This window comes from Crassostrea angulata, chromosome 3 (assembly GCF_025612915.1).
Source record: "Crassostrea angulata isolate pt1a10 chromosome 3, ASM2561291v2, whole genome shotgun sequence".
Classification (NCBI taxonomy): Eukaryota; Metazoa; Mollusca; class Bivalvia; order Ostreida; family Ostreidae; genus Magallana; species Magallana angulata.
In genome coordinates, this window is record NC_069113.1 from 15,676,036 (window position 1) to 15,700,455 (window position 24,420).

General features: G+C 34.2%; 1 protein-coding gene and 1 pseudogene across 2 annotated transcripts; both read right to left on the reverse strand.

Moving 5' to 3' along the window:
* Nucleotides 1-14,384: 14,384 nt before the first annotated feature.
* LOC128175754 (uncharacterized) lies at nucleotides 14,385-15,661 on the reverse strand (annotated as a pseudogene).
* An 852-nt stretch (nucleotides 15,662-16,513) lies between these two features.
* On the reverse strand, nucleotides 16,514-22,815 carry LOC128177509 (uncharacterized). Of its 2 annotated transcripts, XM_052844233.1 has the most exons (5): nucleotides 22,661-22,815; nucleotides 22,188-22,341; nucleotides 17,163-17,308; nucleotides 16,725-16,769; nucleotides 16,514-16,627 (listed from the first exon to the last, which is right to left on the reverse strand). In XM_052844233.1, exons 1-4 carry the CDS (start codon nucleotides 22,707-22,709, stop codon nucleotides 16,741-16,743), a joined length of 378 nt encoding a protein of 125 aa, XP_052700193.1. In that variant the 5' UTR covers nucleotides 22,710-22,815; the 3' UTR covers nucleotides 16,514-16,627; nucleotides 16,725-16,740. The 2 variants fall into 2 exon arrangements, with proteins under 2 accessions (XP_052700193.1, XP_052700192.1); XM_052844232.1 differs by having other exon boundaries at nucleotides 16,514-16,769.
* Between the last annotated feature and the right edge of the window lie 1,605 nt (nucleotides 22,816-24,420).

Here is a 24,420-nt window from a genome sequence, read left to right on the forward strand (position 1 = left end):
TGAAGCAATTTCAGACTAAAGTCAAAATTTCAACCAGTCATAAAATAATGGTTTATCATAAAATGACAATGGGAATTTGTAATTGAAAACATTATATCAAGACACTTTAAATAGCATTTCAATTTTGTCAGTGTATTCAATCAAGAGTTATCAAGAGAGTTTACAATTTTTCACTTAAGTCTAAGTTTGCTGCATGATCCTGGGGCCTGATATATTCGAAAATTTCAACTTAATATTTCATTAGTTATAGCTATCAATTTTTTGTTTTGATTTTATTAGATCGAACAAATAAAAGAAAACTTAATATGATCGACCATGTCAATTTAATTAGGTAATTTAAAGGCTATGCACAAAACAAAATCATTTAAAGGACCTTGGATAAGGTATCCCGACACTTTGGTTTTTAAAATTGTCTTATTAGTCCCCTACCGGTTTCACCGGAGGGGACCATAGCTTTCCTCTTCGTCCGTCAGTCCGTCCGTCCGTCCGTCTGTCTGTCCCACTTCAGTTTTCCACACATTTTTTCTTTATGCGTTTGAGGAATAATATGAAATTTGCTGAACAGCTTCAAAATGTCAAACTACAGATCACACTTTTGTAACGTCTGGTTGACATATTTTCGAGAAAATTAATTTTTCATAGTCCATTTTTTTAATGTTCGGGTTCGTTATCGGGTTCGGTGTGTACTGAATAAACGAGGAAAGTATGTAGTCAGTAATAATATCGTGATTTACTTGTACCATTCATTTTATTGTTTCTAACAAACAAATAAGTTCAATCTGTAAAATAGTGTCAAGCACTGTGTTGTAAATTTAATCGATGGGTGTTTTTGTATTATTACAATCGGGTTAGTCTGTTGATTCAGGGAACAGAAGACGGTAAGAAATGATATTCTGCATTACAGTGCATTGTTTTCACTAATTTCTACCACCAAATACTTAATGGACTTGGCGAAATTACTGGAGATAAAATAAAGAGTATTATTAACCCATTTTTTATATGAACTATGTAGTTTGAATTTCCTCTGTTCATTTATCTCTGATTAAAGCATAATATCTCGTTTATAATAGTTTTGAAACAGATGTATGCGTCGAAGCTTTCATAGAATTATAGACGTGTAGGAGACGTGTATTGCTTATGCAATACTCTCAGAATGCTTGTTCTTAATATCTTTTCTTATAGTAGTAGTTTTTTTAAGTAGTCAAGTAATTTTATAAATTTGCCAATGAAAAGTCTATAAGATACGTACACGTAGAAAGTGAATCTCAACCATTTTTGAGACTGTTTACTAATCAGAAGGACATATTTAGATGGGGAACCGGGTACTCTCTAAAACACAGTGCAGCAATCTAGCCGCGCAGGGAATGGGCGAATTTCACATATCTTTAGCTAGAAAACGGGCTGGAACAGAAGGGATAAAAAATGCTGAGGGGGAAATTTAGAAAACTTGACTCTGTTTGTGAAAAACTTTCGAAGTTCTACAATTCAAAAAATGCACAATGAATTATCGTTTATGCAAGTGATCTTAAAAAAACAACGTGTCATACATGCATCATTAGGGTCAAGTAAGCATTCTCTTTTCTTGTCAGACAAAATGATCTCTTTTATGCTTAAATTATCCAAAAACTCCTTATTACCATTTTTTTTAAATATTTTGTATTTTTAATTAGTTTACTGATTATAAGCAGTTTTATCTTTTGATGAAAATAACTTTTACTCAAATGTTATAAATGTATGAATGTGTCCATGTACGTAATATCCGATAAAATGTGCATATACTTCCACATTTTTGGGGTTTTTTGTTTGTTTAATCCCACAAGAAAATTTAATGAAAGAGATTAATAACGAGTTTCGACGTTGAACTTTCAAGTATGACGTCAAATACGGAAAAGCGACAATTTTCGGTAAATAATCAGAAATATTAATAGTGAGATTTTTTATGGGGTAAACCCGTGACCCACCTTAAGATCAGACGAAATCAAGAAATTAAATTTTTGATCAATTTAAAAGAATCAAGGAGTAATATTACGTGAGTAAGACGAATATCATTCTATCTTGATCTTGATATATCCTTTGATACTGTCTTTTGTACATGTACGATATCTTTCATAAACCAAAATTATCAACCTCTGTATGGAAAAGATCTTCAATAATCAAATTTGTGTAACTCTTTAAATTAATTAGAAAAAAAACAAATATGAATTTCGAATACCTGAATATTTATATTTTAAAATGTTACCTTAATCTGTAAGAGTACTGTAATAAACTGCTGTGCTGTCATTAAAGCCTAAAGTGAATATTGAGAGGATTATCGTGCCAGTACCTACAGTGGTTTGGTTTCAAAACGTGTCGGTCGCAATTTTAAATTTGAGTGGTTAGAGGCGAAATTTTTGCTTCAACATTTTTTTAATTCACTGAACTATATTTCGGTTTGAATGCATAGAATGAACACTGCATACGTTTATTAACATAGTAAAATCGCCCATAGTAAGCGATTCCATGGCGTACTGTTGGGGCGCAAGCGGGAATGCCGTAATTACAAGAAATAAAAATATCGGGGGAAGAACAAAAAACACCGCTAAAAAAATATTGTAAATATGAATAATAATTATTTGAATAATAATCGGTGAGCAATCCGGCCCAGTTTGAGTAAAGGGGCATGGTCACGATTTTGGTCAAAAATTATTTTTCCGATTTTAATATTTACAATGCTTCAAAAAGGCATTTTTAGTAGGCAACCGAAAATTGAGTGTCATTTGTTGAGATATAAGCGAGTTACAGAGCTTGAAACTTCAGTTTTCAACCTAAAACGAATGTGTTAAACGTTAGGAACTGTTTATCTATGCTTGAAATAAATAAAAAGATAGACAAATAAGCTGGAAAAAGAGTTTTTACTGGTATATTGAACCTATGTAAACAAAAACAGGGCACGACCCTTGTTTACATGACAAAGAATTGTGAGCCCTGTATCGTGCTTACAACTCTACGAATGACTCTAAATTTAATCTGATTATTAGAAACGCATTTCTAAAGCATTGTAAAAATAAAAACTTAAAAATAAAATTTGACCAAAATCGTGACCATGCCCCTTGAAGTCTTGGGTTTTATTTCAAAAATATTATTTCAAGCCCCACCGTATTTGATCATCTAATACCAGCCACCAAATGCAATTGCGGAAATAGGCTACCAACCACAGACCATGATGGCTGAGAAAAGACGGTCTCAATTATTAATGAATGGAATGCTATGGGAAATCAAATCGACCATTGTTATTATTTTTTTTTATCTTCCCTAGACAAAAATTGAAGCCTTAGCTTTTCAATGGAAAATAGGTGGGAACTGAAGGAGTTGTGACAGCAAGTGGCCTGTCATACTGAAGTTTTCGATCTATTCAACAAGCAACATTTCTTGACATATGTTCAAGGACAAATTATTTTGAGCACTGTCCATTTTATGATGGTCAAAGAAGCCACATATTTTTAGATTTAATTGAATGGGCGAAGAACAACAATATTGTCATGTCTGATCTTCTTCCATATTCCTCCCATATTTTACAACCATGAAATGTAGGATGTTTTGGGCCATTTAAATTTAAATTCAAAGAATTTTTGTCCTTTTCCCGCCCGACCCACAACACAGTCACTCATTATGATTTTTGCGCTTTCGAGAGTTTTATACAGTCTTCTTTTTTTAAAAACCATGCATCTACCATTCCAAACTGGTGATGTACCACAATTACCCCATCAAATATATATCTTGGAGTAGTGTAGGTAACAAGGTCTTGCCAAACTCACTTGTCAATGCCAATGACGAAGCTATTGTAAAAGTATATGAGAAACAGACAGGACAGAATGCTCAGAAATTAAGAAAAATGAGGCTGTTGGGATTTTTTTCCTCATGAAAATGGGTATAGAAGAAGAGAAAGCTGACAGTGTGACAGCAAACCAAGTTTTCTCTTGTGTGAATAGTATCCATAATATATTTGTCAACCCTGAATTGATGAACACTACCTATCCAGAGAAATGGGGTACTTATGTTATTGCAAAAAAAACGGAGTTCAGCAGCTGGGTTTTTTTTCCATGAATTATCAGAAATCAAAATCCTAGAAACACCTTAGATATGTGTACAATTGACTTCCAAAAGAACAATTTCCTATCTTGAAAACTGTAGGAGTTATCCGTATAGAAGAAGAGAAAGAAGAGAAAGCTGATAATGTGACCGCAAACCGGGTTTTCTTTTGTGCGAATAGTATCCATAAACTATTTGTTAATCCTGAATCGATGAACACTACCTATCCAGAGAAATGGGGTACTCTATATGCAATGTTACGCAAAAAAAACGATTTCAGCTGCTGGGTTTTTTTCCCCATAAATTATCAGAAATCAAAATCCTAGAAACACCTTAGATATATGTACAATTGACTTCCAAAAGAACAATTTCCTATCTTGAAAACTGTAGGAGTTATCCGAATAATAGAAGTATAATCTTTTTTGCAAAGGTTTCTAAAAGTAATGTCATCAGTGTAATGTCATTAAATTCAGCTCCAATTACTAACTCGAGGAGACTGAAGAAAAAAAAATGGAAAAGACAAGTGTTGTGGTTGCAAACATTTTAGGCAAAAAGTGCCATTGCACGTCGGGGCCAATGTGAATTGTGTGGACATGAAGTCCTTTTGTAATAATGTATCCCCATTCGTATAGTATGAATAAATACCCGATTACGATGCCCTGGTTCTGAAGCGTGAATTAATTTTTCTATCTGTTCCAAGATATCCTCGATTCACATTAAAAACCGTCTTAAAACCGATCATCCTGAAAACCTGTCACTTTTGCGAGAGCACCATCATGTAGGGTAGGTTCAAGCTTGTTCAAATCATGGGGCAAGGTAGGTCCACAATGGGAGGTTTTACATATGAATACATAGATAAAACTTTTAAAAAATCTTCTCAGAAACCGGTCCGTTTAAAAAGTTCAAACTTGTATGGGAGCATTCTCTGGTAGGATTGATTCAAGTTTATTCAAATCGTTTTCCCGGGGGTAGGATGGGGCCATAATTGGTTTCGAATTATAACAGAAGAATATATAAAGAAATGGAATCACGTGTGGAGACGAAGGAGGAACCTTAAGTGTCTGATATCCAGGAGATGGAAAAAAGGTATAGTAATATAATGTCTAAACTGTGACTTTGTTTGTAGTTTACGTAGAGACAATCAAAACTTATAGTACATACTTTGTACCTGACTTACATCTTTCTATTGTTACAGATTGAAATGGAAGAAGAGATTAAAAGTGACAGAATTATCAGATTTAAATGACTCAGACTATGATAGTGTGATGAGCCGACAGAACTTGTAAGTAGAAAGAGAATTATTACGGAGATAAAATCATAAACGCATAGAAGAATAAAATGACTTCAATAAAAAGTTTTCTGTGATTTTTTGGGGGTCATGTAATTTTTTGTTCGAGCAACTCGAGGATAAACCTGCCCGTGTTAGAAATAACAATTGTGAAGACTGCATAATTGCATTGCATCATATGAACTCTCTTTGGCGATCGTATGATAGGTTCCAGTATCTTTGATATATTTCTGACATCTACTAATATTTGTTTGCGATTTTGCTAGACCATTTGTCCTTTTGGTGGGGTTTTTTTTAGGAATGACACGGTTTTGATTGTTTGTATATTTCTGTCTTTTACTGCGAGGTATTTTTCTTTTCTTTTCCATTCATATGGATTTCTTTGTTTTCTTCTTAGATTTTACTTGATAAGAAAAACCAGAGGTAGATTCATTCTGTTGTTTTTTCTGCGTGTTCTTTCCGCCTGCTTCTATACATGTATCGCCCTGCTTCTTTCTAGATTAATTTTCCTTTACTTTATATAGATCGGAAGTTCTACTGATAAAAGCATGTGAAAACAGACATGGAACAACCTATTCAATTTACTAAACCTAACAAAATAAACGATAACTGTTTTAAATTAAAGATACTCGACTATTAAAGGTCATATAAAACGATTTTTAACACTATGATTTTCTTTCGTAAATATAAAGCTTGGTATAAACAAATGTTAAAATATGTGATGTAAGATTTTTTTTTGCCTTTGCATTACTGAGAAATAACCGTGAAAACTGAGCACCTGAAAAAATTCCTCCCCGCTTATCGTTCTTGATTTTGTGGATTTATGACGTCACACAGACCCACCGATGAAAACAATGCATCAGAACTAGTGTAATTTAACAGTAGTTTATCGATTAAATTTTAGTAACTTTTGCATATATGAACGTGTCTTTCTTTTCAAATGGGATAATTTGATTTCGTAGTAGCCTAGAGATGACTTAGTTTTAATTGGTCGTTATAATGAATAAAATATAATTAAATCTAATATCAGCGTAATCTAATACCAGTGTAAAATCATGATGAAGATCCCGTACTTTAGTGGAAATTTAACGAAAGAAATACTCCAACATTAACAGCTGATTAATGAATTATCCTTATCCTTTTGAAATAGAAACATCATTTTCTTCTTCGGTACGTATAATGACTGAGCTACATTTAAAGGGTATTAAAGCATTCTAATTGATTTGATTTATTTTGTCACATAAAAAGTATAAGGCAGGCCAATGAAAATGTTTGAGGCATTGTGTACATAGTTTGTAAACTATTTTATTTTGAAATAATATAAATTTCTGACTAATTGTAAAATACATGTAGCAATATCTTTAGAAAATACTTTGTGTATACACGTGTATTAACGTTTTAATAAATTAGATCGCGGAAATATGGCATTTAAGGATTTAGAAATGTATCGGTAAAATAAATGCGTTGTTTGATAAAAATAGTTGTGAACGAACGTGAAGATAATCAACAGATTTTTATTAAGAACAAGCATCAATAATGATAAAAAAAAAAGCGAAAGAAAAAATTGCGGAAGAAAGTGAGATAGAAGGGATCTGTGAGTAAACACCGCATATACACGTTGTAAAATCAAAACACCGCACATACAAGTACACGTTTCAAAATCAAAACATTTGAAGAAATTTTTCTTAGACTAAAAATTATTAAATGGTAACATATTTGTGAATTTGAAAGCGAAACAAACAATATAATCGTGAAGCGAATGAGGCACCACGAAGCCCGTAAGTTGTTTAGAAGAAAAAAAATCTTAATGAATTGCATGAACCTGCAAATGGGAAAAAACGATCAGTTATTTTTGAATTTGTCAAATTCATTAAAAAGAAATAAAACATATTTCATGCATATATTAAAATTATATTATACTTGCATGTGGATCTATGAAGAAAATCATTCATTCTCCGTGCAGTCTCAAAATTGAATATGTACACGCTATTAAATATAAACGCACACGATTTCATTTCTTGAGAGAAAAAATACTGACGTGGTTGATTATTGTACATGTATAATTGTACAAGTTTTTATATAAAATAGTATTTTTTTCTTTTAAAATGCTGCAAAATGACATGGATATTTGTATTCACAACATAGCTTTATAAGGCTATTGGGTCTTACTGACGTCATAAGCAAGGGAGGTAAGCCGCGTAAGTCAATGTTCCTTTTCCCGATGAAGTGATTTTGATCGACTGTGGCGCTCACATTTTGCATAAAATATTCAAAAAATAATGTCAGTCTTATTAAATAGGCACTTATGAACTCATTCCTGTATATTACTCAAAATGGTCAGGATATCGTTTCATATGACCTTTAAAGAACGTGTTTTTCTTATGCAATATTCTCAGAATGCTTGTTTGTAAAAATGAAGTCAGAGGCGAGTTTAAGTTGTTCTGACTTAAATAACATTTTGAGAATATTGTAATGAAAACATTTTAGCGAGTCTAAAAAATAGGAAAGTTAAGGTGCGCCATTATTTTAGGCCCTTTTGAATTATGAAAATTTAACTCTAGCCATATTTCCTGTTAACCAACGTGTATCATCATCTAGGTCACAATATATATTTGATTAGTTATCATTTATTTCAGGTAAATATGGAATTATTTGGCACAACATTAACGATAAGATAATGGACTACTGTCCTCATACCAGGCTTGGGGCGAATTACATTGTAAAGTAATGCATTACATTACCATTACTTCATGAATTTGGGCATTAAATTACCATTACCATTACTTGATTTTCTTGAAGTAATGCATTACATTACCATTACATGAGTAAAGTAATGCATTACCATTACTTTGGTTTAAAAAAGTGAAGCTAAATAAAAGAGTTTTTGAAAAATGTTTCAAATAAATAACACTCTTTAACATATTTACAGGTTCATGTTCAGTATCAGGTTCAAATTCAATGACTTGTAGTTATATAAGATTCATTTTGTATTTTCTCAATATATAATCATCTTATGGCATTATGAACAAGCATTCTGAGAGTATTGCATAAGCAATACACGTCCCCTACCGGTTTGTATTATTCTATGAAAGCTTCCAAGCACACAACTATTTCAGAGCTATTGTAAACGAGATGTCATGCTTTAATCAGAGATAAAAGAACAGAGGAAATTAAAACTATATAGTTGATATATAAATTGAATAGGAAATAGGTAAAATAATACTCTTTATTTCATCTCCTGTAATTTCGCCAAGTCTATTCTGTATTCGCTGGTAAAAATTTGTGAAAACAATGCACTGTTATGCACAATATCATTTCTTACCGTCTTCTGTACCCCGAATCAAACGAAACAGTTAAACAGCCCAACCCGACAACGAACCCGATTGTAATAATACTACAAACTGCTGCCGATTAAATTTACAACACAATGCTTGACACTATATTATAGAATTCATTTGTTTGTTAGAAATGATAAAAGGAATGGTACAGGAAAAGGAATGGTACAGGAAAAGGAATGGTCAGGTAACGCACAGTATACTGACTACTACTACATACTGACCTCGTTTATTCAGTTACACACCGAACCCGATAACGAACCCGAACATTAAAAAATTGGAATATAAAAAATTAATTTTCTCGAAAATATGTCAATCAGACGCTACAAAAGTGTAAACTTGATCTGTAGTTTGACATTTTGAAGCTGTTCAGCAAGTTTCATATTATTCCCTAAATGCATAAAGAAAAAAAGTGTGGAAAACTGAAGTGGGACAGACAGACGGACTGACGGACGGACAGACAGACGGACGGACGGACAGACGGACTGACGGACGCAGAGGAAAGCTATAGTCCCCTCCGGTGAAACCGGTAGGGGACTAATAACATATCACATAAAGTAAATTGATATTTATAGACATTTGACATGGTTCAATGTCAGGTATGAAATAGAGACACAGAAGTACATGCATAACAGAAAACAAATTATGGAATAATGTTGCGGTTATTTTAGCTAAATGGGGGTATTTCCCCAGATTACACAAATCTTTATAATTTTGGAAACTTAATTAATTTATAAACAGAGGGTTTTCCCAGTAATTCTTAATATATTTTAATCGGATTTCTCTATACTGAGGACACTTTAAGACAAAAGATTGCTGTTGCACTTTATGATCACCAAAGTTTCAAAGGGTTCATCTCTTAACTGCATCCTGTTAGGTTTGAACATGTATACTAAATTCATAAACCTTCTACAGGAGCAGTGGAAGCTGGGACTGAACATCTTTTTTGCAATCTTTATATTAGGATATATATTAAGACCAGTGATAGAAAAATTACATGAATCTTGTATTTTCTATCAGTGTAAACTAATGTACTTAATATACGAGAGAGAGAGAGAGAGAGAGAGAGAGAAAATTTTCAAATGGGTTATAATATTGAAAGTGATTTTGATTTTCATCATGGATGGACAGTGCATTCATTTTGTTTAAAGGTGCTTGTCTGTCCTTTTTTTCTATTGGAACATAGCCAAGGGGAGGGGATTGGGGTCTTCAGTGCTTCTTATAACAATAGATTGTTTTGATACTTAGATTGTCCTGGTGGCATTGTGTGTTGTTGACAACTTCTTAATTGAAGTGAAAACTAATTGGAGTAAATTGTTTAAATGATTTCAAACTCTTGATAACAACACTCTTAAAAATGTTATGGAATTGTGTTGTTATATCAAGTAATAAAATGAACTTTTTAAAAATCTTTTTTATAATACAACCAAAACATTTTTATCTGAAGAACATTTTTATCTCAAGAATTATTGCTTTCTCCTTTAAAATAATTTTAATCAAATACAATTTCAGCTATTCATTTATTTATCACATTTTTTAAAGTGAACATGCATAAATAAGCCTAGTAATGCAAAGCAATGCCATGTAATGCCAGCATTACCCTAGATTTTGGAAAGAAATGAATTACATTACCATTACTTGTAATGCTAATTTTGTGGCATTACACGTTACTAGCATTACTTTGAAAACATGTAATGCATTGCAATGCATTACCATTACAATTAGCATTACCCCAAGCCTGCCTCATACATATCGACGACGTCTTCCGAGACAATGAGTGGGTGGAGGTCCTCCTCTGGTAATCTGGCTCTGCCTCCTTTGTTCTGAGAATTTTAACTTGGCCTCTTGGGACGTTTCTCCATCATTCACTTAATTCTTTTGACTCTGTTAGCACAATGTTCTATATCCACTATGCTAAATTGCTTTTAGACAACTAGATTTAGCCGCTGTGATAAAGCTTATTACTTGATTAAGATATGACATAGTGTTATCCCTTATCAGCGTGTTAAAGTTAAGCGCTCTTTGAACCGGGCCCTAGGGCCGGTTGTTCAAAGGGTGGGTAACTTCATAACGGTGTTAACTTTAATAATTTGGTTAAGCGTTTTAAAAGATGCGTTTGTGTTAACTTTGTGCTGACTTTAATCCTCCCCCTGAGATTAGTTTAAAAGAAAAAAACGCGTAGTTTTAGAGAATCGAATTCTTTCGACGAGTGTAAAGAAAAAGATTTACGGACAAGATTTGGAAGGAATATTTTAGAATATTTAGCTTCACTACTAAGAGATGACCGACTAGAAGAAACGGGAACTGACTGTCAATATGCAATTTCTAATTGCACTGGGATTTGGTATATTTTAGAATTATTATAAAATTATTTAAATTATCTTTTAACTATTTGCTTATAATTGTCAAATAAAAATTTACATTCCATTGACTCCCTGCGTGATTTATAGTCTAGTGTACATACTATACGTACATGAACTAGCCCAACATGAGTTTTTCTGTCGACAACAAAGTTTGATATAAACACCGCATTACCTACAGTTCAAATAGTTACCGATGCTTTGGCTGCTAGCGCTGTCATATTAATTAAATGGCCTTTTTCCTCAACTCAAAACTCTTGAATCAATTACAAGATAAGATTTTCCCTTATTGTCAGGTTTAATTTAACTTGGTGTATTGACGGTACCAATGTTTGTATCCAGCTCCACCGGTCGATGAAAACACCTTTGTTGATCGTAAGGGATATCATAGCATAATGTGCAAAGGATTTGTGATCATTAAGGTTTGAAGTTTGTTTACAAATTTAAATTTTAGATGTCCCCACGTCCCTCAAATTACATACAATTTATTTGGGTCTCGCCATATGCACGCACATTCATTTTCATTTGAACGTTTAACATAGGTCCAACAACCTTTGATTCTTTATCAAAATAGCCGTAAACATTTTTTTGATTTATTACTTACATTTTTCAATGATAGTATAAAAACAGTTGTTCTCCCCTTGTGGAAAAAGAGGGTTGGATGATGATTATATTACAACACGTATTGACATTACTACAATTAGTTATTCATTTATAAATGCGTCATTGATATGCTAAGCCAAAAGGATGAGAGATAAAATTAAACACCACTGCCTTTAGATTTTTTGTCAAATAATATTAGATTTTATTATCTGCATAATATGCCATACATGATAACGACTTCAGCGGTGTTTGAAAACAATAGGGTGGATAGGGCCCTCCTCCAGTTTTCTGGCTCTGCCTCCTGTGTTCAGCTTAAGTTAGCATCTCGGTACATATTTCTCTCTTTTAACTCTTGACTGTCGTCTGTGCTATACCATCTTCATCCAATTTATCAGAAATATTTCTTCAAATGTGTTGATTTTTAAGCATTAGTTACAGTGTTGCTGTGTTTTGCGTCCAAAGTTGGATTCAGTTAAGCTTAATTTTTACTTCTGGCCTTCCTTTCGTTCTTTATGCAGACGATCTCTGCCATATTGTTAAATGCATTATAGATAATCAAGTGATTAACTTTGTTAACACATTGTTATCTAACTACTGTGTTCAATTTTTTACAAAAATATTTACATCCAATTCTCTATGTATTGGATGGTGTTATCGAAGAAAGGGCCGACACCATTATCTCCCCTTTGTCACGCACTTTATTACTAGAGTTAAATCCCCATTGAATATATAAATTAAAGCCCAAGCCCCATAATCTTTCTTTCACTTCCTGTTGCTGAGAAGATAGGTTGGTTAAGTTAATATTAATTTTTCTCTTTGATAAGCACGTGCTGCAAATAATTAACCCTTCCCTCCCTTTAGAAATGGTATCTGCTGGTTGTTCTCCGTTTTATTTTTCAGAAACCCTGTAAGGACCTGTCATCCGGTACGGCTGTTGTATGCTACACGTGTGCAATTAACACCTGATTGGCGTGAATGAGCGGCGCTGGTCATTTGAGACTAGTGCATGTATTATTATGTGGACATCGACCCCAACACCTCCCAAGGGTCAATCGTAAATCTTTGACTTCTGCACCTCCCAGAGTCAAGGTATTAAACCTGTGAACTTTGAATAAATTTGAACTTTGTTTGAATTTGTTGAATAATGTGAACTACATGTATGATGTTACTTGATGTGTTGAATTTTGAAATTTGGGGCATGCCCTTTGTCATGTATGGCGGCCCATTACCCGTGTCCAATCATCGCCAGATTTGAAATAAAATTAAAGAAATTTAACAATGTTTTACTTTTTTTGTTATGTCACGCACTTTTTTGAGATAACTGAATTTAACCACTGCGTTAGCTAATCATTTGATTAAGATTTATAACAGTGTTATCTCTAATTAGTGTGTTAAAGTGAACCACCTTTTGTATAGATATGAGGCTTCATCATACATGTAAGTACAATTCTGAAATTCAACATTGAATTCTTTTTGCAAGTATTGAAAAGAAATACATGTTGCGTTTTTAAAGTATCCCGCTTATATAAATTATATTATACCGGACTTGGATTTTATCTTATAAACCCGGGATGTTATGAAACGTACCTTGTGGGTATCCCAAATCCGTGTATTGGCACCAAAGAAAACTCAGTCAGGATTTAAAATAAAAAAAGATATTTTCAGTTTATCAAATAACGATAGTCCCAAGACTCTGGGAGTGTATATATAAAATCATTAAATTCCGAATTTGATGGGATTAAAATCAATGAATTCCCAACTTGATGGGATTAGAATCAATTAATAAAGATCTATATCCCGCAAAACCGGAAGTCCCGTTCCTTTAATAATCCTCCCACTTTATATATTGCCTATAAACCTAAGTAAAAACAAAGTTTATCTACAAACAAATTAATAAATTGATTGATTAAACAATATTATTTCACCAGCTTCCACTGCCAAATAATTAAGTATTTAAAGTCTGGCTGATGTCCAGAAGTGGACTAGACCGTCGTCAATTCAAAAATCAGCTGGCAGGCGGTTATAAAGCATCGGGTTCGGCCGTTATGACATCATATACAAACCAGCCATTATGGGGAAAGCAGTTAACATGATGGGAGAACTGAAACACGTGAATAACGGCGTTTTGACAATACGTATTATCGAAAGGCAATAGAGGGAGTTGTGATTGAAGAACTTAATGAAACGAAAGAGTTTAAACGATGTATGGAACTCTAAATAAGACCAAATGTATCGTCGAGGAAATTCGGGTAATTCAGTCCCGTTTGTTATGACGATACCTCGGTAATTATATCAATATATATCAATATGATTTATTATCATGAAAACATTAATCATAATTTATTTTCCCTTGTATGAATTGTGTTGGGTTTTCACTTCTTGAGTTTATTACGGCTATTAGGGATAAGAATGGTATGTCAGATGCACGAATTCATTTTTGTAACACTGCTCCCTCCTTTGTAAAGCATTCGTCTTCAAATGGGACTTATTATTAAACTTATGGTAAGTGAATTTTTCTCATAGAACACAATTTATAATGGGTTGTTAAATATGCATTCATCTGTTCTTATTAATTCATTATAATAATTAACACAACAATGTCACATGTAACAACAATTGAACAATTCATCAACAAAGTATAGAAAATTAAAAATATAAAATTCATACATACACAGTATTGATAATTTACCAACCGTTCTGAATGACATTAACAGATTTATAATGTTCACTCTAGTCTTCCCACAATGCAGACATGCTTTTCTTCACAGCGATTTCGCACAGCTCAGGAAGCCGGTAATATTCCACCTCCACATGAATTTGTCTCAGGACCTGGCGGTTTGGGGGTACAATCTTGTGAAAACTACTTGGATCTCTAAGAAAATCAAGGATGAAGTTGAAGAACCGGGGATTTCTGTCAATGAAGTAACAAAAAACGCCTTCCCACGATTAGAATGATTCGTTTTGTTTTACACTGCGCTAAGATACTTATTGGACCTACATTTTTTGTTGGGGTGTAGATAGGTGCATACACTTCGTCAACGGTGTACCGGGTGGTGATTTCTTCAGTGATTTCTAGCAGAGGGTCTTTGGATTTGGAAAATGTTGTTGAGGAATTATCAGAAGATGAACTTGAACTGGATGATGGGCTGGACGACGATGAGCTGGATGAAGAGGATGACATATGTCGTCTCCTGGTGGAAATGATGGTAAGTTCTGGATCTTTAGCCGGATTGCTTGGGACCTCATTGGGTGATGAAACTTCCTGTGCGGCTTTTGGAAGGGGATCTGCGGCTGGAGGTACGATGATGGCAGCTTCCTTTAGTTGTTGGATATCTTCTGGTGGTGAGCAAACCGTTTCTGTAGCCTGTTTCGTAGGAGGCTCGTCGTTGCCAGCATCTCCCTTACTTCCTGGTTTATCCGTTAGACTCTTTTCTTTTTGTACAAAATGGAGGGTGGTTCCACGCATATGGTTCTCTTCGCGCTCTGGGTTTCCGGGTACATATCTGTTTTTTATTTCCTGAATAAATGGTTTCACATGCTGCGCCCGATATTTCTGGAATTTCAGAAATTCTTTCTTCTCTTCCTCTGTGTACGTGCCCGTAGCCCTCTTTACTACACTAACTTTGTGATCCTTACAGGAGTGCTTCTGATCTTTCCTATTAAAGATTTCGAAACATTCTGTACACATGAAGCCAAATCCTAAATGTGCGGAGGTTATATGCCTCTCGCAATGCATTTACTGGGTAAAAGCCCTTTGTTCTGTGCATAGCAGGCATTGGTAACACTCAACATAATGGATGAAATTTCAAGTTAAGAACAATTTGATTGATACTGATATTTGCAAATGTTGAACTGTTTAACTGGGATTTGGATTGTATTAACTATTTGGGTTTGTGAGTTCCCTGGTATGGTGTTAATCTATTGTGGTGGATTATATCCCCCTTGTTTTTTCCATGCTTTCCTACTCTATACAGAACATCATTAACACTTTGTAGGGCCTGTGCCATTTCAATGGTAGTTTCTTTTTAAGTCCCATATTTTAAATAAAACCAATGAATTCCCAACTTGATGGATTAGAATCAATCCATTCCCAAACTTGATGGGACGGTAATCAAATATTATCAACAGTCATATGCATCAAAACACTAAATATATAAAGTTTTATATCCCTTTTGCGGGAGTCCCGTCCCTATAATAATCCTCCCTCTTTATATATGCCTATAAACCCAAGTATAATAAATTGATTGATTAAACAATATTATTTCATCAACTCCCACTGCCAAATAAATAAATATTTACCCATCGGGAAATTTCGTCCGCCATTGCCAAAATGTGGCTGATGTCCAGAAATGGACTAGACCGTCTGCTCAAAAATCAGCTGGCAGGCGGTTATAAAGCATCGGGTTCGGCCGTTATGACGTCATACCGCATGCTACACAAACCAGCCATTATGGGGAAAGCAGTAAACAAGATGGGGGAACTGAAACACGTGAATAACGGGGTTTTGACGATACGTAATATCGAAAGACAGAAGGGGGAGTTGCGATCGAGGAAATCAATGAAACAAAAGAGTGTAAACGATGTTTGGAACAATAAATAAGACCAAATGTATCGTCGAGGAAACTCGGGTAATTCAGTCCCGTTAGTTATGACGATATCTCGGTAGTTATGTCAATATATATCAATGTGATTTATTATCATGAAAACATGAATCATAATTTAATTATTTTCCCTTGAATTAATAGTGTTGGGTTTTCACTTTTTGAGTTTATAAATGCTTTTGGGGATATCAATGGTTTATCGGATGCACGAATTTATTTTCGTAACATACCTATTGAAAAAATAAAACAAATCAACAATATCAGTTCTCTTGTTTATTCAAAGCAACATTATCAAAATATATGATCACCAATAGTCACGTCTATAGCACAATTGATCACTTTTCTCCAAATCATTTTTCCATAAAGTTCAATCTGCAATATATTAAAAAGTTATTGAAGAATAAGAATGATGTATTCGATCGATATCGTTCAGAATTATGCTGCAGGTAACTTCTTCCTTTATGCTTACTTGTGTTGTACATGATTTAATGGCTAACTGTCTGGGGCGGTGTCCCTGCAAGCAAATGAACAATACACAAATCAATGCAAAGTCTAATTTTATTCGATAGAATGTTTCATATTAATTGCTATCGAATTCTTGTTTATAATGTAGTTTGTTCGAAAATCAACACATTGTTAACCAATAGGATTTCAGTTATAAATATTATTTTCACAGAAGATTCCTTCTTGTCTATTTTCAGTCGTTACATATTGTCTTTACGTGTCAGATATGTCATTCTAACATTTTATATTCGGCTTACATAAGTTCTCATTACATAACCAATTTTTTAATGAAAGAAAAGTTAAATTGCAAGTAATTACACATAAGATTGCTCTATAGTTCATGTATTGTCATAAAGCGTAGTTCAGCTTTAGATGTGATTACAGTCATTTATTTCAAACTGACCTGGTCCACACAGAGTATCCACCTTGTACTTGAGGCTCGTGGTGATCATGGCTATTTTCATTAAACCGTTCTGTTCTCCACAGACACTGCTTTTAGATGTATCTGCCGTCATAGTTTCAATACACTCTATCATCTTGGCGTCTTTACTGTGGATGCAATAAAACGTTTAACTGTGTTCTCAGACATTAATTTCAAATGTATGAGTTCTATTTCATCGTATAAATTTGATTGAAGTTTTACCTCAATAAAATAGTTCCAAGGACCAACCACACCTCTGGGAAAAGCCCCAACTACTATATTTCTATACTTAAAGAAAATGATGTACCACTATTTATAAAAAATATATTCGAACTCGGGACCCCACTGGTCATTAGACAGAAGCTATAACCAATTTGCTACAGAGAAGGACTCGCGCTTATGGCGATATACATAATCAGTTTCATAATGGGTTGAAACCGCCTTGTTGTGACGAACAGTCATAAAAAGTAATATACAGGAGGTGTTGAGGATCATTACGAAGGTGAAAATTTTCTTTTTAAAAATAAATTTGAAATCATGCACCATAAGCTTTCCATAACTACATTTCTGTTCCTCCTAAATACATACAGTTAAGGTCAGGCATTCTATTATGAACAACAACCCCCCCCCCCCCAAATAACAAAATTAAAAGTCTTTTTCACTTGAATTTTGATTTGCAAACGATAAGTACCAATGTGATGATGTTGAAAAAAAATTCCAATTCGTTAAAAATAAAATCAAATTTTCTCTCTAAGAATTAAATGTATTTTCGCTCAAGTTAATTTCCCCCGGGTATAAAGAGGGGACGTATGAATGAATTCGTGACCTTTATCGAGTTCAACACATCACTGAAAGATATGTGTATTTACTTGCTTCGAATTGTTTTTATAAAATGAGTGGAAACGGTTACCTTGGATTATATAGTAAAACATATTGATAGCAAAAAAATTGATTATGCATGTATAGAATTTTAAAGGATTCTGTATTGACGCAAGTATTATTTGTTTTAAAATTTGAACCACCATATCATGGCCGTGCATGATATAAAGTAAACAGAAGCTGTACGTTTTTGGCTGAGAAAGAGCTCTTGGTGGAACGAGAAAACGTATTACGTCGTTTAAAAAAATAATAAAATGTAATTTTATAGTTTTCAAAAGTCGTAATGATATTAAATACCACATGTTATTTGGAATCAGTAGGAATGCAGAAAAGCAAAATGTAAATAGCACATCTTCTTTTTAAAAGTGGTATAGAATATTGTTTTCAACTAGTTATACTGAAACTTTTAAGCACCTATTTCATTCATAGCAATTTCGGGGGGGGGGGGGGGGGGGTCTTTTTTTATGAGCCAAGCCACGCTGCGTTATTTTACACTAGTTGTAAACAAAACAAAAAATAAAGAACGCAATCCATTTGTTTTTCTGAACAAAAATGTTTTAAATGTAAATGATTGAGATTTGTTTGATGATGTGATTACAAACTCAAGATATAACGCTACCCCCCCCCCCCCCCCCCCCCCACCTTTGTCTTTTAAAATGATTAAAATGCTAAGAAACAAGTTATCGTTTGCATGGTATACATAATTTACTAACTTCGGACAGTGTACCTCCTCTCCTTTGTGATTTGTAGAAAATATATGATGTGAAAAATTAGTTTTATTTCATTGGTTGATATGCGTTCGGTGCAAGGAATATGATTTTATTATCATCTAATATACCAACGACTTTCCAATTTTCCAAGATTTCCAATCATTTTTATAAAATGAATATCGCTAAAAAGGGGGAAGTTTTTTGTTGCGTAACATATTGAGGAGTAATTATGTTGGTATTTTCAATCATCAAACATCAAACAAAATATCGACCATTTACATTGCAAATTTAGAAAGATACATGTGTTTTAGAATAAAAGCATATATTACTAAAGCAACCAAGCGTTGCACGAACCCTTGGTCTTTAGAACTTCATACATTAGCGATGTTATTCATGCAGCGATTGATCACGGACGTGTATCTTCTTAACGAAATTACAAAAACATCCTCTTGAATTTCGTTCTACCTTTTAAAAGTCTTGCTTATGCATTTGTATTTTCACCTAGACAATGACTTAAATTGAACTAAATAACTTGTTTATATTGAGTGCCAAACAATACTCAGAGTCGCTGCATTCAAAAGAAAAATATAGAAAAGACAAAATTGGGGGTGGGGGTTGTTATTGTAGACCAGTGTAAGAAATGAAAGGTATTATTTGTCGAATCTATTTCTATTATGCTTCACAATCGGTGTGTTCTTTAGACTTTGTGCACTCTTACCGTATATCCGGGTTTTTTCGCGTGTCACAAAAATGGGGGAAATCTGATAAAATTTTAATTTGCGTCAGTTAATTTTTGCGATTTAAACAGTTTTTTATAGAAAATGATACAAGAAATAATTTCTGCGTATTTAATTATGTGCGATTTAAAAGAGATCGCAAAAAAGTGAAAAACAGATCATCATAAAAAATACCGGATATACGGTATCATGGGGGGTGTATATATATATATATATATATATATATATATATATAAAGCACAAAGAAATTCACCTTGTTGGAGCTCCACCTCCGCCCCGGCCGGGGCTTGAACTCACGACCTCTGGAACCCATTCTCCTAGCAGTGAGCGGCCATCGCGCTAACCACTGGGCCATCTAGGCAAGACAAAAATCTTGCTTTCGATGACGAAGGGAACCTAGCGCGCTGGTCGCTCACTACACGGTCGTTTGAGATACAGGTGGAATGCAGTTAAACGACAATTTGAGAGGATCGGGACGATACACATTGCATAGATATATACATATAATAAGCACAAACATTGCAATAACTCTCAAATTGACATATACCTGCCCATAGTGAATGATAAAGATATACATAAAGCACAAAGAAATTCACCTTGTTGGAGCTCCACCTCCGCCCCGGCCGGGGCTTGAACTCACGACCTCTGGAACCCATTCTCCTAGCAGTGAGCGGCCACCGCGCTAACCACTGGGCCATCTAGGCAAGACAAAAATCTTGCTTTCGATGACGAAGGGAACCTAGCGCGCTGGTCGCTCACTACACGGTCGTTTGAGATACAGGTGGAATGCAGTTAAACGACAATTTGAGAGGATCGGGACGATACACATTGCATAGATATATACATATAATAAGCACAAACATTGCAATAACTCTCAAATTGACATATACCTGCCCATAGTGAATGATAAAGATATACATAAAGCACAAAGAAATTCACCTTGTTGGAGCTCCACCTCCGCCCCGGCCGGGGCTTGAACTCACGACCTCTGGAACCCATTCTCCTAGCAGTGAGCGGCCACCGCGCTAACCACTGGGCCATCTAGGCAAGACAAAAGACGAAGGGAACCTAGCGCGCTGGTCGCTCACTACACGGTCGTTTGAGATACAGGTGGAATGCAGTTAAACGACAATTTGAGAGGATCGGGACGATACACATTGCATTGATATATACATATAATAAGCACAAACATTGCAATAACTCTCAAATTGACATATACCTGCCCATAGTGAATGATAAAGATATACATAAAGCACAAAGAAATTCACCTTGTTGGAGCTCCACCTCCGCCCCGGCCGGGGCTTGAACTCACGACCTCTGGAACCCATTCTCCTAGCAGTGAGCGGCCACCGCGCTAACCACTGGGCCATCTAGGCAAGACAAAAATCTTGCTTTCGATGACGAAGGGAACCTAGCGCGCTGGTCGCTCACTACACGGTCGTTTGAGATACAGGTGGGATCCTCTCAAATTGTCGTTTAACTGCATTCCACCTGTATCTCAAACGACCGTGTAGTGAGCGACCAGCGCGCTAGGTTCCCTTCGTCATCGAAAGCAAGATTTTTGTCTTGCCTAGATGGCCCAGTGGTTAGCGCGGTGGCCGCTCACTGCTAGGAGAATGGGTTCCAGAGGTCGTGAGTTCAAGCCCCGGCCGGGGCGGAGGTGGAGCTCCAACAAGGTGAATTTCTTTGTGCTTTATGTATATCTTTATCATTCACTATGGGCAGGTATATGTCAATTTGAGAGTTATTGCAATGTTTGTGCTTATTATATATATATATATATATATATATATATATATAAAAGAATTGTTTTTTATTTACAAAATACTAGTTAGGTTAAAAAAACAGTTTTAAAACAAAGTAAATAGTTGTTATGACCAGATTTTAAAAAATCGTTGTTTTGGTGACTACCATGCAATTATTTCTAGAATTAAAGTATTGATTATAAATGTTTATTTTATGGGAGTTGATTTTAATCAACTCTCCTATGCAGTTACTCTGGCAAACCGAAAGTGAAACAGTGTTTGGACCGAAGCACAAATCAACATCGCTGACAACATTTAATTCTAATCGATAATTCGATTTAGTGTATTCTAAAGCCTTAATTAATTCCAAGGGATCTTATTTATAGATACCATGTAAATAGTCAGATTTTAAATGGTACTAGCAAGTTAGATATTTTTTGTAGTCGTATATAGTTTGCATTCCTACGCCAGAAGTCAACATAGTCTTGTTCAACCAGACGCTCAGCTCTCTCCGTTAATTTCCGACTAGCAGAGAGTCTCTCTCGCTTGTCGGATATTGACGGAGACAGCCGAACGTCGATCTAGTTGAACGAGACTAGAGTTAAATATTGCCTGAATCCATACAATTTCTCAGAACTATTCCGATTACTGACACGTAATTTGATGGAATTAATTCTTTGAATATTACACAACAAGAATCATATGGGGTTTTCACGAAATTCCTGTCGGATAAATAATATAATAAAAAAATGTGCGTAATTCAAATACTTATAGGAAAATACCTAGCATGCAAAATAACATATCGTTTATTTTAAAATAAATAATAATCGATAAAATCAACTCCCGTCAGTACTTCAGTACTTTGATTTAATTCTAGCATTCTCTGAAAATATTTGACCGTGCCTCTTGTAAAGCAATGGTGATAACTTGTTTTACCTGCAGATAGTTTTGATAGTGCCAGCGTTCTGTTGTTCATCCATAAGAACATCTTTGACGTCATCGGATGGCAACCCTGTGATATCACTGAAACATTTTCTCATTCCATCTGTGTACAGAGCTAGACAAGGGTCTTCTTGTTGACCATTGCAACCTAAAACAAACACGAGAAATGATACAATAAAACGTATTGGAAGTACTAGTATTTACGATGTATTTTAAACTTAGAAGAATGGTAAATATAATTCATAAATAACACCAAAGTTCACACCGCTGTGAGTTTTGATTGTGATAAATAAATCTTGGGTAGAAAAGTGCAAACTATAAAAAATGTAATTTTTCCATATTTGATTATTTTTTAGACGTAAGTAGTTATACTGTTCATAAATAATAAGAATTTATAATTGATAAGCCTATCTGAATAAACTCCAGTGAGACACAGGAGGAAACTATCAAGGGATGCGTAAACCTACCTGAGTATACTCCAAAAAGACACAGAAGAAAAACGGTTAAGGGATTCATGTTGCGACTTTTCTTGATTTCTATTTCCAACTGTGCGTTGCTAATTGCCAGAAAAACAATCAATTTATACGGCAGGAACAATTTCCTGAGGCATTTTATGACGTGTATTCGGTGACTATGGAAAGCCGTATGTACCATGTATACCGTGAGATTTCTGTTTTGTTTTATTAAGGTTTATGTTGTCTGTTTTGAGTAAGTGGCGGGAGAAAATAACTTTATTTAAGATGTTCCTTGTGCTAATTTATTTAATTTTTACCATATTTTTAATTAAAAAAAACAGTAGAGAAAGCCAATATCGCCAGAGTGTGGTTCATTGGGTCATAATGATACGCAAGAGTTTCTGAATTTCATTTTTTTTAAAAACTGGAACCAATGTGTTATTTTAGCAAGATAGAATTTTTAAATCTACCTATATTTTGAAATTACTTGTAGAACAGTTTGATATTATAAATTATAAAAACCTATTCATATGTTTTCTTCTGGCGACGGAATTATTTAAAGATCAAATTAAAACGATGTAATAAATAAATTACTATTGATGTTGCTGATAAGCTAAATTAGACACTAGGTTTTCGTGGCTTTTTGGATTGCTCCGCTTTCCATATCACTCAGGTAAAGTGTATATATGTAAATGTCATGGAAAAAATTTGCATTTGCTTTGTTGCAATCAGTAATCAGTTACGCTTTGTGCTTCAATCCTTGTGCGAATAAAAATGTACAGAAATTATGGTGCTCAATAACGTACGAGTAGCTCCCGCTAAAATGGTGAATATAGTGTATCTCTTGATTGCTGTAATTGTATTTTTTTTGTTAAATGTTATTTTTGTTATTGTGATCACGAAGTGTTATAGATAAATATAAAGCAAGCTGATTCTTCTTTATATTCTTGTCTTTCACTTATACTACTACTTGTTACAAATATTGTAATCGATTTTAGCTAATTTTGCGTGTATTAATACATGTATGTATCTATTAATTTTTCTCTGTATACCAGACATCTTCAGAGGATTTATAAGAGTGAATAGCATTGTTAATTTTGTTATGATTGATGAAATATGTTTATTCCTCTTTCACAATTTTTGAGAGAAAATAATTATTTTACCCTCATATACATGTATACAATCGTCTTATCGATATTTTCCGTGTTTGTCACCCTCCCCCATCCAGCAAGCTGACACCAAAAAACCTTCAATAACAATATGGCTTTGAGGAACTGAGCACGTATAACACCTTTAAAAGCACGAATAATGCAGCTATTAACATGTTGATGTAAATATGAGCAATTGTACGCAGCCCGCAGATAATTTTAATTACATTACCACATTTTTGAATAATTTAAAAGAATGGGGAAATTGTGGATAGTTTTGATTTCCAAATACATTTAAACACATTCATATACTGTTTTATTTAAAGACAGGTAGTCTAATGCTCAGTTCTTGAAATAATCAAGTTTTTATTTTTTTAATTATCTAACTATTAAATTAGTTTAATTGAAGGTAAGGGCAAGGGAGCACTGGACTCTCGAAACCTAATTTTTTTCCCTCAAAATGTCCTATTGTGCATAATTTATATGTATATTTTTACTCCACTTGAACATTTAACAGGATTTTTTTTTATAAAGCATTGACATTTAATTTGTGAATTATATATATCACAATAATTTAAGAGATCATATTTCTAAACCAAAAAAGATTCCAGCATTGAATCAGCG

What these genes read in the sequence shown, in the direction of transcription:
- LOC128177509 (XM_052844233.1), bottom strand. Translation starts at nt 22,709, where the DNA reads ATGAATCCCTTAACCGTTTTTCTTCTGTGTCTTTTTGGAGTATACTCA. An exon ending in TCTTTTTGGAGTATACTCAG is followed by an intron (nt 22,342 to 22,660) that starts GTAGGTTTACGC and finishes TGTTTGTTTTAG; the next exon opens with GTTGCAATGGTCAACAAGAA. An exon ending in ACTATCAAAACTATCTGCAG is followed by an intron (nt 17,309 to 22,187) that starts GTAAAACAAGTT and finishes TTGCATCCACAG; the next exon opens with TAAAGACGCCAAGATGATAG.